General features: G+C 38.6%; 1 protein-coding gene across 1 annotated transcript in view; it reads right to left on the bottom strand.

The window, feature by feature from the left end:
* The window catches only part of LOC140194116 (protein unc-79 homolog), a 338541-nt gene that overhangs the window by 286659 nt on the left and 34053 nt on the right, over positions 1 to 17829 (bottom strand). Inside the window, exon 9 of the mRNA XM_072251578.1 lies at positions 8574 to 8602. Coding sequence (XP_072107679.1) covers positions 8574 to 8602 — 29 coding nt within the window. The remainder of the gene's footprint in view (positions 1 to 8573; positions 8603 to 17829) is intronic.

The raw sequence follows: 17829 nt of genomic DNA on the forward strand, positions 1-17829 counted from the left end.
TCAAATTTAACCGAAGGATCAAAAATATCATTTCTAATTTTTTCTAAATTTAAACTTAATATAGTTTGAGAAAATCATTGGAATGTAGTAGGAGGATTGATTTCTTTCCAGTTCAACAAAATAGATCTTCTAGCCATTAAAGTAACAAATGCTATCATCCGCCAGGCTGAAGAAGACAAAGATCTATGTTCAACCATTGGCAATCCAAAAATTGCCATAATAGGATGGGGTTTTAAATCAAAACATAGAACTATTGAAATAATATCAAAAATATCTTTCCAATATTTTTCCAAAAGAGGACAGGACCAAAACATGTGAGTTAAAGAAGCCACCTTAGAGTGACATCTATCACAAGTAGGGTTTATATGGGAATAAAAACAAGCTAATTTATCTTTGGACATATGGGCTCTATGTACTACTTTAAATTGTATTAATGTATGTTTAGCACATATAGAAGTAGTACTAACTAATTGAAAAATTTTATCCCATTTCTCTATAGGTAGACAAAGTTGAACTTTTAATTTTATCAGATATACCTGTCTGTAATTTCATAATATCATAAATAATTGCTATTAATCGCTTCTGAGAAGAATTTAAACCTAAAATTTTATCAATAATATCAGTAGGATTTGAAGTCGGAAAGGTAGGCAACATAGTATTTAAAAAATTTCTTACTTGTAAGTATCTGAAAAAAATGGGATCCAGGCAAGTCAAATTTCTTAGATAACTGCTCAAAAGACATAAAACAGTTATCCAGAAATAAGTCACGAAAACATATTATACCTTTCGTTTTCCATATCAAAAAGGCTTGCTCCATTACAGAGGGTTGAAAAGAGAAATTAGATATAATAGGACTTGATAACATAAATTCATTCAGGCCAAAAAATTTATGAAATTGAACGCATATTCGCAATGTATGTTTAACTATAGGGTTAAACATTTGTTTATTCAATTTAGATAGTACAAAAGGAAGTGAACTTCCTAAAATGGAAGCTAAAGAAAACCCCTGTACAGAGTGGCCTTCAAGGTTTACCCAATGTGGGCTTGGAGTTATATTCCAATCTTGCGTTCAAAATATTAAATATCGAATATTAATTGCCCAATAGTAAAATCTTAGGTTAGGCAATGCCAAACCACCCTCTTTCTTAGATTTCTGTAAGTATTTTTTACTTAATCTGGGATTTTTATTTTGCCATATACAAGAGGAAATTTTAGAATCAATCGCGTCAAAAAAGGATTTAGGAATAAAAATTGGTATCGTTTGAAATAAATATAAAAATTTAGGTAAAATAATCATTTTAATAGCATTGATTTGGCCAATCAATGATAGAGACATGGGGACCACTTAGTAATCAGTTGTTTAACCTGATTAATTAACGGTAAAAGGTTGAAATTGAATAGATCCTTATGTCTCTTAGTAATTTTAACACCCAAATAAGTAAAATAATTAGTCACTCTAAATGGAGAATTTCTATAAGTGGGAACCTGCATATTTAACAGAAAAAGTTCACTCTTACCTAGGTTCAGTTTATAACCAGAAAAACTACTAAACTGAGCAAGCAAAGTTAATACTGCTGGAATAGATTTTCCTGGGTTAGAAATATATAATAGTAGATCATCTGCATATAGTGATAATATATGAGTCTGATTTCCACGGGTAATGCCAAATATATTAGGGGAGTAACGAATGGCAATAGCTAGCGGTTCCAAGGCAATATCGAATAGTAGTGGACTAAGAGGACAACCCTGCCTAGTACCACGGAATAGATGGGAGAGTGCGGATCTTTGATTGTTAGTAAATACCGAAGCCAAAGGGGTGAGATATATCAGTTTAATCCAAGATATAAATATCGAACTAAAATTAAATTTCTGAAGGGTGTTAAGTAAATATGTCCATTCAACTCTGTCAAAAGCTTTCTCAGCGTCCAATGAAATAACACATTCTGGAACTCTGGGTGAAGGCGGAAGGAGAGAGAGCAGCGTGCCGCACATGCACAGCCCTCCTGTGAAAAATGATATCGTATCTGTTAAATAGGGGCCGTGGCCAATTCTGATTTGATGGAGAGGGACATGAAAGCACAGAGGAACATCTGGAGAAATTTCTGAAATGCTTGTTCGCTGCTGTCGTTACTGGGTGGTCGGGAAGCTTCCGGAGGGTAGGCCTCAAAATCCCCGGCTTTGCCTGCAGTTGGCAACCGAGATTGAGGTCGAATCGTTCGGACAGAGGTGGCGCTCAGTACTTGGTGTCAGAGAGCTGATTCGGAGGCTCGAAGTTTTCGGATGACTCGGAGACAGATTGTGATCGGTACGGCAGGGAGAGTTTTTCTTCCTTCTCCTGTCTGCATGAGATGTGGGACATTTGAGAGACTTTGAACTTTTACTGTGCTCATGGACTTCTTCATCAAGTTATGGTATTGTTGCACTGTTGTAACTATATGTTATAATTATGTGGTTTTGTCAGTTTTTTTCCATCTTGGTCTGTCCTGTGTTTTGTGATATCACATCGGAGGAAATATTGTATCATTTCTTAATGCATGCATTACTAAATGACAATAAAAGAGGACTGCGTGTCTTTATAATCTGAACAATATTCATTAATCTCCTAATATTAAAAAAAGTAACGATTTTTAATAAATCCAGTCTGATCAGCAGAAATAATTTGAGGTAATACATTCTCCAATCTCATTGCCAATATTTTAGAAAAAATCTTAGAATCCACATTCAGCAAAGATATAGGCCTATAAGATGCACATTCAGTAGGGTCCTTATCTTTTTTAAGAATTAGGGAAATAGAAGCTCGATAAAAAGATTGTGGTAATTTACCTGCATCCCTAAAAACACTATATAGCCAAGGAGTCAGTGTAGTAGAGAAAAATTTAAAAATTCTACTGTATATCCATCTGGGCCAGGTGCTTTACCTGAGTTCATCGTAAAAATAGCATTCTTTATTTCCTCTACTGTAATAGGTACATCTAATTTTGAAATATTCAACTTCTTTAAAAATTCATGCATTATAGTGGAGTCATCAGGAAATTCTGATTGATGTAAGGAGGTATAAAATTCTTGAAAGGATTTATTAATCTCGTCATGGTCAACTGTCAAAGTGCCATCTTGTTTACGAATCTTAAGAATCTGTCATTTAACCGAGGCCGATTTCAATTGAGTAGCCAATAGTTTCCCAGTTTTATCACCATGTATATAGAATTGACTCTTAGTTTTGATTAATTGTTCAAACGAAGATGATAGTAAGAGATTATGTTCCATTTGAAGTTCAACCTTCTGTTTATAAAGTTCATGATTAGGAGCTATAGAATATTTCTTATCAACTTCTTTAATCGTGTCAACCAGTTTAAGTATTTCATTACTAGTTCGTTTTTTTAATCCAACAGCATATGAAATAATTTGTCCACAAGTATACGCTTTAAAAGTATCCCATAGTGTCCCGCTGGAAATATCCTCTGTAGAATTCATTGCAAAGAAAAAATTAATCTGTTCCTCAATAAACCTAACAAAATCTGAGTCTTGAAGCAAAGTATTAAATCGCTATTGTCTAGAATTAGTAAATGTATCCCTTAAGTTAATAAATAATTTCAATGGTGCATGGTCAGAAACAGCAATAGAATCATATTTGCAACCAATAACGAGGAAGAGTCGATAAAAAAAAGTCAATTCTTGAGTAGCACTGATGTACATATGAAAAAAATTAGAACTGTTTCTCATTCGGATGTAAGAATCTCCAAATTTCTGAGATTCCAGAGTCGGTCATAAAAGAGTTAATAAGGGTAGCCGATTTATTCGGAAGTACTTGATTGGACTTGGATCTATCCATCAAAGGATTTAAGCAACAATTGAAATCTCCACCCATAATCAACATATAGTCATTTAAATAAGGAAGAGATGTGAAGAGATTCTTAAAAAAAATAGGGACAGTCAACATTTGGGGCATAAACATTAAGTATAACAACTTTTTTGCCAGTAATTAACAAAAATCTGTCATTGGGATCTGAAATCATCTCATAATGCAGAAATGAAATTGACGGATTAATAAAAATAGAAACGTCTTTTACTTTAGCCTGTGAGTTTGAGTGGTACTGTTGTCTCTTCCAGAATCTAAAAAAATGCTGATTATCCTCTTTCCGGACATGAGTTTCTTGTACAAAAATAATGTGAGCATTCATCCTATGGAATACTTAAAAAATTTTCTTCCATTTAATCGTGTGGTTTAAGCCATTTGTATTCCAAGAAATCAAATTAACAATCTTATCTATCGTAATGAGCTCGAGCATAAAGTATGTAAAGGGTTAACCAGAGTACAGACTCATGACCCCAGAGGAAAAAAGGTTCAAAGAGGAACCGAAAGTTACGACATTTCAGACATTTTGGTAGTTTCAGGTCAGCCCGTTTAAAAAGCAAAAATAAGTTAAAAATAAGAACAAGAATACCACCTTCCTCCCACAAAAACCCAGAAAAAAGCCAGAAAGTGGCCAATGCTAAATCTAAAGCTAATTCTAACCCCATCTTTCCAGAAGGCAACCCAAAAGAAATATGTTTATCAAAAGAAATACCACCCATATTCAAAAAAAAGTTAAAAAATAGCTATAATGGTAAGAAAAAGCTTACAACAATTATAAGCATCGAATAGTTCCTTCTTACTCATATTTCAAAGAACATCAAACGTTAGATCATATTACTATATTAATTTTTCATATATAAATGATCGGAAGTGACGTTAGAGACAAAAAGGATTCTGGGGGGAAGAAGAAAACAATCCACCATTTTAAAATATAATATTCCAGTAACATTTCAGAAAGAGAACAAGCATTAAAATTGTAACTAAATAACTTTCAAAAAGTATTAAGAGTAAGATATACACGATCACTAACAGAAAAGCATAATATCATTTAACAGTATAAAGCGAACCTACACTGCAAGATCAAGGGGGAAAAAAACCCTCAAACTATACAAATCAAAGACGAGAGAGAAAACAAAACGATACATTAATTAATCCTCCGCAGAGGGAGGCAGATCATCGAGAAAACTTTGGGCTTCCATCGGATTTTTAAACAGGCTACGCGAGTTGTCCCGCATAACCACTCTCAGACGGGCTGGAAACAGTAACGCTATTTTATAACCCCGACAATAAAGTTCTGCCATCTGTGGTTTAAAAGCCATTCGTTTTTTCAGTGTGTCTTGGCTGTAGTCTTCAACAATTCTGAACTTGAATTCTCAAAATTGGATCATACCTTTCTTCGGAGCAGCTTGAATAACTTGTTCCTTATCATGGACATAATGAAACCGAATAATAATTGGTCTCGGTCTGGCCACATTCTTCGGATTAAAACGAAAAGAACGATGTGCACGATCTAATAGTCGGGGCTCCTCCAATATATCAAAGCCAAACACATCCATTAGCAATTTAGAAAAATATTTGGTAGGATCTCCCGTCTCAACATCTTATTGTAAACCGATTATTCGCAAACTCTGTCATCGGGAGCGATTTTCAAGATCAATAGTCTTAGCTTGATAATGTTCCAGTTGCTGAGTTACCGAAATTAAACTTTTTTCAAGAGCTTCAATTTTTCTATCCCTTTTGTGGCCATCTTCATCTAGTTCCGAGATCTGACTTGTTGTTGATCGATTTCACGTCTGAGTGATCTTGACTCTTCTTGCATCGACTTCAACACTTCTTCAATTGCGGTGAGTCTTCGATTAACTGTATCTTCTAGAAGTTTCTTCATTAGTTCCGCAGTTATTGGAGCTTCCTTCGATGTTCCAGGATCACCATTTTTTTTTTCCGTTCCCGCCGAGACCTTTCCCTTCTTTAACTTCTCGTGCTCTGGTATTCATTTTCAGTAAGTAAAAGTCGTAATTCAATGATATAAATGTAATACAAATCCTTTAGTGTAGGTATAGGTGAAGTAAATAAGAGTGGTTGCATGTAAGAGAGTAAAGGGTACGGAGCGACACCAAAATACAGCTCACTCCATGGGTCCCCTTCCAGAAAGTCTCTCATCTCCATTCTAAATGAACATGCCTCTATTCCGAGGCTGTGCCTTCTAGTCCTAGACCCCTCCACCATAGGAAACATCCTCTCCACATCCATGCTATCGAGGCCTTTCAAACTTCGACGGGTTTCAATGAGATCCCTTCCCCCATTCTTCTGAATTCCAATGAGTACAGGCTTAGAGCCATCAAATGCTCCACATATCCCACAATCATTTTTGTGAACCTCCTTTAAACCTTCTCCTATGTTAGCACATCCTCTCTTAGACAAGGGGCCTAAAAATGCTCACAATACTCCAAATGAGGCCTCATCAGTGCCTCATGAGGCCTCAACATTATATCCTTGCTTTTATACTCTAGTCCACTCGAAATGAATGCTAACATTGTATTTGCCTTCCTCACCACCAACTCAACCTCAAATTAACCTTTTGGGAATTAAGCACAAGGACACCCAAGTCCCTTTGCACCTCAGATTTTTGAATTTTCTCTCCATTTAGAAAATAAGTCTATGCTTTTATTCCTTCTACCAAAGTGCATGACTATACACTTCCCAACACTGTTTTTTTACCTACCACTTTAGAATTTAGATGTAAATCTTACATCCATCCCACAACGTGAGGGAGTAACAATCTTTGTGTTATGACTCCGTTGCAATGTACAGACATGTGAATTTAGAAGTCTAATGGCTTGTAGAAAGAAGCTGTCCTGCAGCCTGTTGGCCCTGATTTTAATGCTGCGGTAGTGTTTGACAGATGGATGCTTTGCCCATTCTCCTAGTCTACCTAAGATACATACCTTGCATCGTTGAAGAATAACGAATATATTACTGTGTATTGTTAGTGCAATGCACTGGTATGACATTGACACTAATATGTATTAAATTCTAAAATTTGCCTAAAATAACATTCTCTATCTAAGGGAATGGCATAGCTCAGTATCCTTACAGTATAGGATGAAAACTGGATGACACACAAATATTGCATTTTTGCATTAATCCAATCAACAGCAGTTTTAAAAAATTATTTCCAAGAGTAGTTCTAAGAACACTAAGAGATATGAGTGCTAGAAAGACCAGATTTTCCTCGCTGTGTGTATGTGAGGAGGATTTAATAAATCATGTGGAATAGAACAGAAATAGCAAGTAGAACATTCATACGAAGAAACATTTCAATTTTCTTCAGCATCCAAGGCCCAATAAATTATGCAAAAGGAAATACAACAAAATTAATTTTGGAAGTGACTGTAGGGCTTATTAAAGTCATTAACAATTATTATACAATACTGTACAAATAATGATGATTCTGTGTTAGCATCTTCATAATGCCTTAATAGTATTGGAGATTTAAGAAACCGAATCCTAAAGAGACCACTTGGAGTCATGGAGTTATAAAACACTCCAGCACAGAAATAGGCTATTCTAATCTGTGCTGAACCATAAATTTGGCTAGTCCCATGAACTAGCACCCAGGCTATATACTTCCATACCCCTCCCATCCATGTACCTATGCAAATTTCTCTTCAAAGTTGAAATCAACCCCACATCCATTGCTTGCGCTGGCAGCTCATTCCACCTTCTCACCACCCTCTCAATGAAGAAGTTCCCCATGTTCTCCTTAAACATTCCATCTTTCACCCTTAACCCATGACCTCTAGTTGTAGTCTCACACAACCTCAGTGGAAAAAGCCTGCTTGCATTTTCCCTATCTATACCCCTCATAATTTTGTACACCTCTATCAAATCTCCCTCAATCTTCTATGTTCTAGGGAATAAAGTCCTAATTTATTCACCCTACCCCTATAACTCAGGTCCTGGCAACATATTTGTAAATTTTCTTTGCATTTTAACGAAAACCTGTTCTGAACTTGGTCAGCCATCCAACAAAACTGTGGCTTCATTCATTTTTATTGCTTTAGCTTTGAATCAATTGCCTTTTACTTTTTTTTGGAGAAGTGATTTCTGATTCAGGAAAGGCTCTTGAACCAGAGGATAACTTCACTCACACTATCTCTGAACTGATTGCAAAATCTAGGGACACACTTTTAAGGGCTTTGCAACTCGTATTCTTGATACTTATTGCTTATTTATCAATATTTTCTTTTTTGTATTTGCATAGTTGCTTATTTGTCATCTTTTGTGAAATATTTTTCATTGATTCTACTGTGTATTTTTGTATCCATTCTGAATGCCCGTAAGAAAGTGAATGTCAGGGTAGTATATGATAATAAATTTACTTCAAACTTTTGAACTTTGATGTATCACATTAATCTATTTCTGGACCAAAAATGTGGCAATTTCTAAAAGTAATTTACTATTTAATTTACCCTCTTCGGGCAAAATAAATTTTAGCCTGGTATTCACTTCCTTTCCATTAACTCATAAATGCTGAATGAGTTTGTAATTATTGGAGATTTTTCAATTTAGTTGCCTGCAACACTGCCAAACACACAAAACCACATTGGAATGCAAGTGCAGTCTACAGCTTATAACTTAGTGCATTCTAGAATCAACCAACAGAAGCATGCCAATAAACCACAAGATGAAAACTATCAACACATTTTCACTGTCTTACCTTCTTCTGACAAATAGCAGAAATTTCAGCTGTAAAGTTGAAAAAATACAAACATGTCAATTCATATAATAATACTCATTGTGGGAGTGTTCATGAAGAATTATCAATTCTACAAAATTAAATTTAATTTTGCCAGTGTTTTTAATGAAATAACCAGAAATCATGAAAGCCTTTAATAACCACTTTTAATGATTAACAATGGAAATTACTTGAAGGTCCAGAAATTTAGATTGTGCAGTAAGAATTGAGTTCAACAGAAACCAAAATGGAGGCAAGATCACGCCCTTTAATTTTAGTCACAGTCATTCGGCATAGAAACAGGCCGACTGGACAGGCACATCCGCACCAATCATCAGGTACCTATGTGCACTAATCCAATTTGCCAGCAGTAGGCTTATAGTTTGCCATGTTATGTTGATTTAGTACCAAGTTCAAATCATTGTTATTCATCCTGTACATGTATACCACCAAACAATACAATGTTCCTCTGGACCAACGTGTACCTGTTTGGTGATATACAAATATACCAAGGTGTACAACACAACACAAAGTAATATTACCACAAATAAATTAACAAATAAGAATGATTATTTTAATGATACAAAATCAGAATATGCCATACCCAATATATATATTCAATAGCTTTAAAGTATCAATGGATGTTGCACCGTTTGATCAAGAACTTTACCGGTGTCATTTAAAGAGTTTTGCCTCATCAATTTCCAAACAAATCTCTTGAGTGGCCCTTCCACCCTAAACAGCCAGCTGTGTTCTTAAAGACAATCTGGTCCCCTTACAGGCTCTAACAGCCCAATGACCTTATTTCACCCAATTACAGACCATGTGTCTAATTAACCTGAACAGCCAGCTGTGTTCTTAAAGACAATCTGGTCCTCTTACAGAATCTAACAGCCCAATGACCTTACAGACCATGTGTCTAATTACCTGCTAATCAGTACAGTTCTGGAACGTTGGAGGAAACCAGTGTACCCAGCAGAAATCCACGCAGTCATGGGGAGAACATACACACTCCTTACAGACAGCAGTGAGAATTGAACTCGGGCCGCTGGCATAGAAATAGCGTTACGCTAATCACTATACTACCTTGCCACCTCCGTTACTATCTATGCCCATCCCTGGAGGTGCATTATATGCACAGCATTTTGGATAGCTACTAAAAACATGTTGGCCAGAAGAAAGCACTGTCTGCAATTAGTGGATTTGATGAATCAGGGACAGGAGAGGCAGACAAACCAGTTGTCTTTGTTTCCTCCCATTTTGTGAACTCTGAACTGATTCTTGGTCTGGATAATCTAATCAGAGCCATTGAATGTGGACACAAGGAGCTTCACCTGCTGAACCTGAGACCATCTCAGATGAGTAGCGACTTACTATGTAAAATGCCAGACCTACCAAAGAAGCAATCTCTAATTTCATCAGACTCCATCCGGGTCATCTCATTTAACTGGTTTGGACCAGTCAGAGTGGAAAGACACAAATACACAAGGCTGGGGTGGGCAGAACCAAGAAACAATGCTGGGTTGTACTCGTGTACAAGAACCAGTAGGAAGGTGATCCAGGTAGGTCAGGTGACGTTGAGCCAATGGGGTGGAGAACCAACAGTTCAATTGATTAGGAACATTATAAGAGTCAGAAGCTCCAAATATGCAGGGGCGATAACTCTCCAGCAACCAGGAACCAACCATCGCGGATAAGGAGGACCCCACGGACACGTGGAGATCAGGACCACGAGGAATGCCTGGCTAGCGTAGACTCCTTTCCTGGGTAGTACCTTTTCTCTTCATGGAGGGTCAGGGATTCTAGTGGGGTGCACACAGGTAGTTAGTTTGTGGACCCAGGTGCTTTTTAGTTGAGACAATAAAGGTTACTTGTTGATAAATACAGATTCTCTGTGCGTCACTGATCATTATTACAACAGGTGATTCGTGTAACAGAATTTGCACACAGGTACATAAGTTTGTGAACCCACGTGCCTTTTACTTGAGACAATAAAAGTTACTTGTCAGTTAACCCAGATTCTCTGTGCCTCTCTGATCATTAGTACAAGTGGTGATTCTTGTAACAAACTATTGTTCAAAATTCATGTTGAAGCCTCTGATAATATAAGTTGAGGCCTAAGATCTTTCTGGGCCAGCACAGGCCATCCATATTGAGGTCGCATAGGGATACAGCACAGTAACAGGCACTTACAGCCCATGTGACGAATGAACGTACTGACCTGTGTGCTTTTGGAATCTGGAGCACTTGGAGGGAACCCACATGTTCACTGGGGGAATGCACAAACTCCTTACAGACAGTGGTGTGAACTGAGTCTGGTCAGTGACATTGTAAAGCATTACGCTAACTGCTACATTACCGTGCCTCCCAAAGTACAGGTTAGAAATATACCTGCTAATCCAAGGATTCATAAAGGATCCACTGCAGGCTGCCACATGCAAAACATTTTTAACCCTATGTTTATTTATAAGAATACCATTAATTCATCAGTGACAGACATTATTCACCAACATCAAACCCACTACTCCTCAGTAACTTGAAGCCCACAGTAGTTTCTTCATCTTACAGTTTCATACTTCAGGTCTCATTTGATGCATACGACATGCATGTAATTTGGAGGCAATTCATTTCTTGGATTAATGTGTTCTGGATTGATTAAAATTAAACTTGGACATTCAAGAACACTAAGGCTTTAAATCTATTCTTTTACTGTTGCCACATCAGAAGTAATAGACTGGCAGCAACAAAACTAATTTGCTTTTAAGGGTTTGGAGAAAGGACAGCAGAGCAGCAATGGCTGGGGTTTCTGTGAAAATGAGGGAAGTGCAAGACAGATATATTCCAAATAAGAAGAAATTTGTAAAGGGGAGAAGGTCACTACCGTGGCTGACAAGTGAAGTCAGAGCCAAAGTAAAAGCAAAAGAGAGGGCATACAAGGAAGCCAGAGCTAGTGGGAAGATAGAGGATCGGGGAGCTTTTAAAACGAAGGAGTCCATTCGGAAGGAAAAGATGAATTACAAGAAGAAGCTGGCGGCTAATATCAAAGAAGATATTAAAAGCTCTTTTAAGTATATAAAGGGTAAAAGAGAGTTGAGGGTAGATATAGAACCAATATAAAATGACACTGGAGATATTGTAATGAGAGATGCACAGATGGCAGAGGAACTGAATAAATATATTACATCACTCTTCACAGTGGAAGACGTCTGCAGTATACCAGACATTCAGGAGTGTCGGGGAAGTGAAGTTTGTGCAGTGAAAATTACGACTGAAAAAGTGCTCAGGAAGCTTAATGGTCTGAGGGTGGATGAATCTCCTGGATGTGATGGGATTCACCCTCGGGTTCTGAAGGAAGCAGCTGGAGAGATTGCGGATGATCTTTCAAGAATCAATAGATTCTGGCATTGTACCAGATGACTGGAAAATTGCAAATGTTACCCCGTTATTTAAGAAGTGTGGAAGGCAGCAGAAAGGAAACTATAGACCTGTTAGCCCGACATCAGTGATTGGAAGTTGTTGGAATCGATTGTTAGGGCAGAGATTACAGAGTACCTGGAGGCACATGACAAAATAGGCCAAAGCCAGCATGGTTTCCTGAAAGGAAAATCCTGCCTGACAAACCTACTGCAATTCTTAGGCTGCTTAGCAAGATAAGAGCCCATGGAATTCCAGGGAAGTTACTAGCGTGGGTGGAGCATTGGCTGATTGGCAAAAAACAGAAAGTGGGAATAAAGGGATCCTATTCTGGCTGGCTGCCAGTTACCAGTGGAGTTCCACAAGGGTCGATACTGGACCGCTGCTTTTTACAATGTATGTCAATGATTTGGAGTCTGGTATTAATGGATTTGTGGCTAAATTTGCTGATGATACAAAGATAGGTGGAGGAGCAGGTAGTGTTGAGGAAACAGAGAGCCTGCAGAGAGACTTAGATAGTTTAGGGGAATGGGCAAAAAAGTGGCAAATGAAATACGATGTTGGAAAGTGTGTGGTCATGCACTTAGGTGGAAGAAATAAACGGGCAGACTATTATTTAGATGGGGAGAGAATTCAAAATGCAAAGATGGAAAGGGACTTAGGAGTCCTTGTGCAAGATACCTTAAAGGTTAACCTCCAGGTTGAGTCAGTTGAAGGCAAATGCAATGTTGGCATTAATTTCTAGAGGTATAGAGTATAAGAGCAGGGATGTGATGTTGAGGCTCTATAAGACACTCGTGAGACCACACTTGGAGTGTTGTGTGCAGCTTTGGGCTCCTTATTTTAGAAAGGATATACTGACATTGGAGAGGGTTCAGAGAAGATTCACAAGAATGATTCCAGGAATGAAAGGGTTACCCTATGAGGAACATCTGGCAGCTCTTGGGCTGTATTCCCTGGAGTTCAGGAGAATGAGTGGGAATCTCATAGAAACATTCCAAATGTTAAAAGGCCTGAACAGATAAGATATAGCAAAGTTATTTCCCATGTTAGATGTCTCTAGGACAATAGGGCATGACTTCAGGATTGAAGAACGTCCTTTTAGATTTGCGATGTAGAGAAATTACTTTAGTCAGAGGGTGGTAAATCTGTGGAATTTGTTGCCATGAGCAGCTGTGGAGGCCAGGTCATTGGGTGTATTTAAGGCAGAGATAGATAGGTTCTTGATTAGCCAGGGCATCAAAGGATATGGGGTGAGAGCAGGGGAGTGGGGATGACTAGAAGAATTGGACCAGTCCATGATTGAATGGCATAGCAGACTCGATGGGCTAAATGGCTTACTTCTGCTACTATATCTTATGGTCTTGCGGTTTTACCCAGTTCAGGAGTTAGAAGCTGGCGATGCTATTTCTCATAAGAAATAAAAACAGCTTTCATCTTTTCATTGCTCTTCCAGTGAAGAAACAACAACAAAATGCTATTGACATTTTTGGACAGCTCTTTCCAGCACTTCAAAGGGAAACAACAAGCAAGCTGTCTTGACAAAACATGTGTTTCCAATCCAAAAACCTTATCAGAACAAAAGATCCTGTCCAACCAAAATAATGATCGCTGAGTGAGTACACATTAAAAAAAAATCACAAAGGAAATCTAATCCTTTCCAAACAAGTAGCAACAGAGAATCATATTATCCAGTCCACAATTCAACAATAGTAGATGATTTTGAACATGTATTTCTACAAATGCCTTTGCCGACTAGAAAATAAGGACATCTAAAAATTAACAATGAGATGCCTTTTCTATTGCTGCGGAAATTAAGGAGTAGAAAATCATTAGTGGTTATATTAAATAAATTTACACAGGCAAACTACTAGGACAATCATTAGCACAGCAATCTTACATTTCTTCACAATGTGTTTGGGTGCTCAGGGATCAGCTCACCAGTATTAATGAGCTAGGCTGTTGACAGTAACTCGTAAAATTAATTGACCTTGAAACTCAACTATATTTGTCTAGCCACAAATGATGTCTGGCCTAATGAACATTTTTGACATTTTGTTTCAGATGTCAGCTAATCAAAGCATCTGATATGAGTAACAAATTTCTGGTTGAAGTTGGTGATTTCACCAGCATTTAATTTGAAGGCTAACCAACCTGGCAATCAATTCTTCCTGAACACAAAGCGGAAGGAAATCCACAAACTAAATCATAGCGTTGTAGTACCCATATAGCCCTGAGCAACAAGTTCAAAGACTGTAGATTGGCAATCACCTATGTAGCAACCAGCTGCTCACCCTCTCATAGCTGTTTTTAAGAAATTGGGGGGGAAAAAAACCTTCCTTTCTTCAGTGTATTTTATTTATTTAGAGATTCAGTACGTAGCACAACCTTCCAGCCCAATGAGCCAGACTGCCCAGCAGCCCACCTATTTAACACTAGCCTAATCACAGGACAATTTCCAGTGGCCAGTGGTCTGCCTTCGGACTGTGGGAGGAAACCGAAACAGCTCCGGGAAACCCACACGCTCACGAGGAGAATGGACAGAGAACACCAGAACTGAACTCAAAACTCTGAAGCCCTGCACTGTAACAGTGATGCACTAACCACTACGCTACCATGATGCAGATTCAATGAACTAAGGAGCAGGGAAACCTACAAGGCAGCGTGCTTTCTTGGATCTGGTTGTGTGCAATGAGGCAAGTAAAATTAGTGATCTTGTAGTTGGAAAGAGTGATTAAAGTATGATTGAGTTTCAATGCCTAAACAATGGAGACTACAATGCAATGAGGATTTGGCTAGTGTAAACTAGTATTGGTGCCTGGCCAAGTGGTTAAGGCGTCTGTCTAGTGATCTGAAGGTTGCTAGTTCGAGCCTTGGCTGAGGCAGTGTGTGTGTCCTTGAGCAAGGCACTTAACCACACATTGCTCTGCGATGACACCGGTGCCAAGCTGTATGGGTCCTAACGCCCTTCCCTTGGGCAACATCGGTGGCGTGGAGAGGGGAGACTTGCAGCATGGGAAACTACTGGCCTTCCATACAACCTTGCCCAGGCCTGCACCCTGGAAACCTTCCAAGGCACAAATCCATGGTCTCATGAGACTAACGGATGCCTTTAACTGGGAACACAAACAATATGGTGGGACAGTTGAGGAACAATGGAACACTTTCAAAGAGATTTTTCATGGTGCTCAACAAAAGTATATTCCAGTTAAAAGTAAGGACAAGTAAGGGTGGGGACAGTCAGCCTTCGATAACTAAGGAAATAAAAGAAGGTATCAAACTAAAAGTTCATGCATACAAAGTCAGCAAGAGTAGTGGGAAACTGGAAGATTGGAAAAACTTTAAAGAGCAACAAAGTACCACTATGATTATGAGGACATGCAGTCCCTCTTTTATTGTCATTTAGTAATGCATGCATTAAGAAATGATAAAATGTTTTTCCAGAATGATATCACCAATACACATGACAAACCGATTTAAAAACTAACAAAAACCACATAATTATAACATATAGTTACAACAGTGCAAAGCAAGCAATAAAGAAAGGGAATGTTAGATTATGAAAATAAACTAGCACAAAATATAAAAACGGATAGTAAAAATTTTTATAATTTTATCAAGTAGTAAAGGCCGAGGCTTTGAATGACTATTTTGTGTCAGCCTTCACTGTGGAGGATGCATCTAGCATGCCAAAGAGGGATGTTATGGATGCGATGGGAGGTGAGGACCTCAATACAATAGCTATCACTAAAGAGGTAGTGCTGAGCAAACCTGTGGGCCTAATGATAGATAAGTCCCCTGGTCCTGATGGAATGCATCCCAGGGTACTGAAAGAAATGGCATAAGTTATAATAGAGGCTTTGGTGATAATTTACCAAAATTCTCTGGACTCTGGGCAGGTCCCAGTGAATTGCAAGATGGCAGGCATCACACCATTGTTCAAAGGCGGGTAATCAGAGGCCAGTTAGTTTAACATCTGTAGTTGGGAAAATGCTTGAAGCTATCATTAAAGAAGAAATAGGAAGACATCTGGAAAGAAATGGATCCATCAAGCAGATGAAGCATGGATTCAGCAAAGGCAAGGGTCCTGTTTGACAAACTTACTGGAGTTCTTTCAGGATATAAGGAACATGGTAGATAGAGGGGAACAGATGGTGGAAACTTACTTGGATTTCCAGCTGGTGTTTGATAAGGTCCTGCATAAAAGACTTACCCATAAGTCAAGGATACATAAAGTTCAGGGTGATGTATTAGCATGGATAGAGGGTTAGTTAACTAATAGAAACCAGAGAGCTGGGATACATGGGTAGGGTGTTACTCTGGTTAGCAATCAGTGGTGAGCGGAGTGCTGCAGATGTCAGTGCTGGGCCAACTGTTCACGATATACGTTAACAATCTGGAAGAGGGGACTGAGTGTAGCGTATCTAAGTTTGCTGATGAGACTAAATTGAGAGAAAAACAAATTGTGCAGGAGATACGGAGAGTCTGCAGAGAGATATAGATAGGTTAAGTGAGTGGGCAAGGGTCTGGCAGATGGAGTACAATGTGGTAAATGCAAGGTCATCCACTTTGGAAGGAAAAATTAAAGAGCAGAATATTATTTAAATATAAAAAACTGCAGCATGCTGCTGGGCAGAGGGACTTGGGAGTGCTTGTGCACGAATCACTAAAGGTTGGTTTGCAGGTGCAGCGGGCTATCAGGAAGGCAAATGGAATGCCGGCCTTCATTGCTAGAGGGATTAAATTTGAGAGCAGGGAGGTTATGCTGCAAATACACAGGGTACTAGTGAGGCCACAGTTGGAGTACTGCATGCAATTCTGGTCTCCTTACTTAAGGAAGTATATACTAGCTTTGGAGGCAGTTCACCAGGTTGATTCCAGAGATGAGGGGGTTAGACTATGAGGAAAGATTGAGTCACCTGAGGCTGTACTTGCTGGAATTCAGAAGAATGAGAGAAGATCCTATAGAAACATACAAGTCAAGTCAAATTTACATGGCACATTTAAAAACAACCCACGTTGACCAAAGTGCTGTACAGATCAGAGCAGAATAGCTAAAATTACAAATACAAGAAACACAGACATAACCAACAAGGCAAACAACTTATAGGCACAAAAGAAACAACACAAGAGCCTAGGCACAAGCCAAAAATCGGCCACATCAGGAGGATTCAAACGCTAGTGAATGAAAGTAAGATTTGAGCCTGGATTTAAAAGAGTCGATGAAGGAGGCAGATCTGATAGGGAGGGGAATTTAAAATTACGAAAGGGATAGATAAGATTGAGGCAGGAAAGTTGCTTCCACTAGTAGGTGAGACTAGAACTAGAGGACATAGCTTCAAGATTCAGGGAAGTACATTTAGGAAAGTGATGAAGAGGAACTGCTTTTCCCAGACTGGTGAATCTGTGGAATTCCCTGCCCAGTGGAACAGTGGAGGCTACCTCAGTAAATATATTTAAGACAAGGTTGGATAGGTTTTGCCTAGTAGGGGAATTAAGGGTTATGGGGAAAAGGCAGGTAGGTGGAGATGAGTCCATGGTCAGATCAGCATGATCTTATTGAATGGCAGAATAGGCTCGATGGGCCGGGTGGCCTACTCTTACTCCTATTTCTTATGTTCTTATGGACTGATGGTTACCTTGCCCATTTCCTGCATGTTCTGCCTGCGAGTTTGTACGTTCTTCCCATGAACGTGTGGAATTCCTCCAGGACCTCTGGTTTCCTCCCACGGTCCAAAGATGTACCAGGTTCGTAGGTTAATTGGTCATTGTATATTGTCCTGTGATCTGGATCAGATAGGTGGGTGCTGGGTGGTGCAGCTGT

The sequence above is a fragment of the Mobula birostris genome, chromosome 1 (genome assembly GCF_030028105.1).
Source record: "Mobula birostris isolate sMobBir1 chromosome 1, sMobBir1.hap1, whole genome shotgun sequence".
Classification (NCBI taxonomy): Eukaryota; Metazoa; Chordata; class Chondrichthyes; order Myliobatiformes; family Myliobatidae; genus Mobula; species Mobula birostris.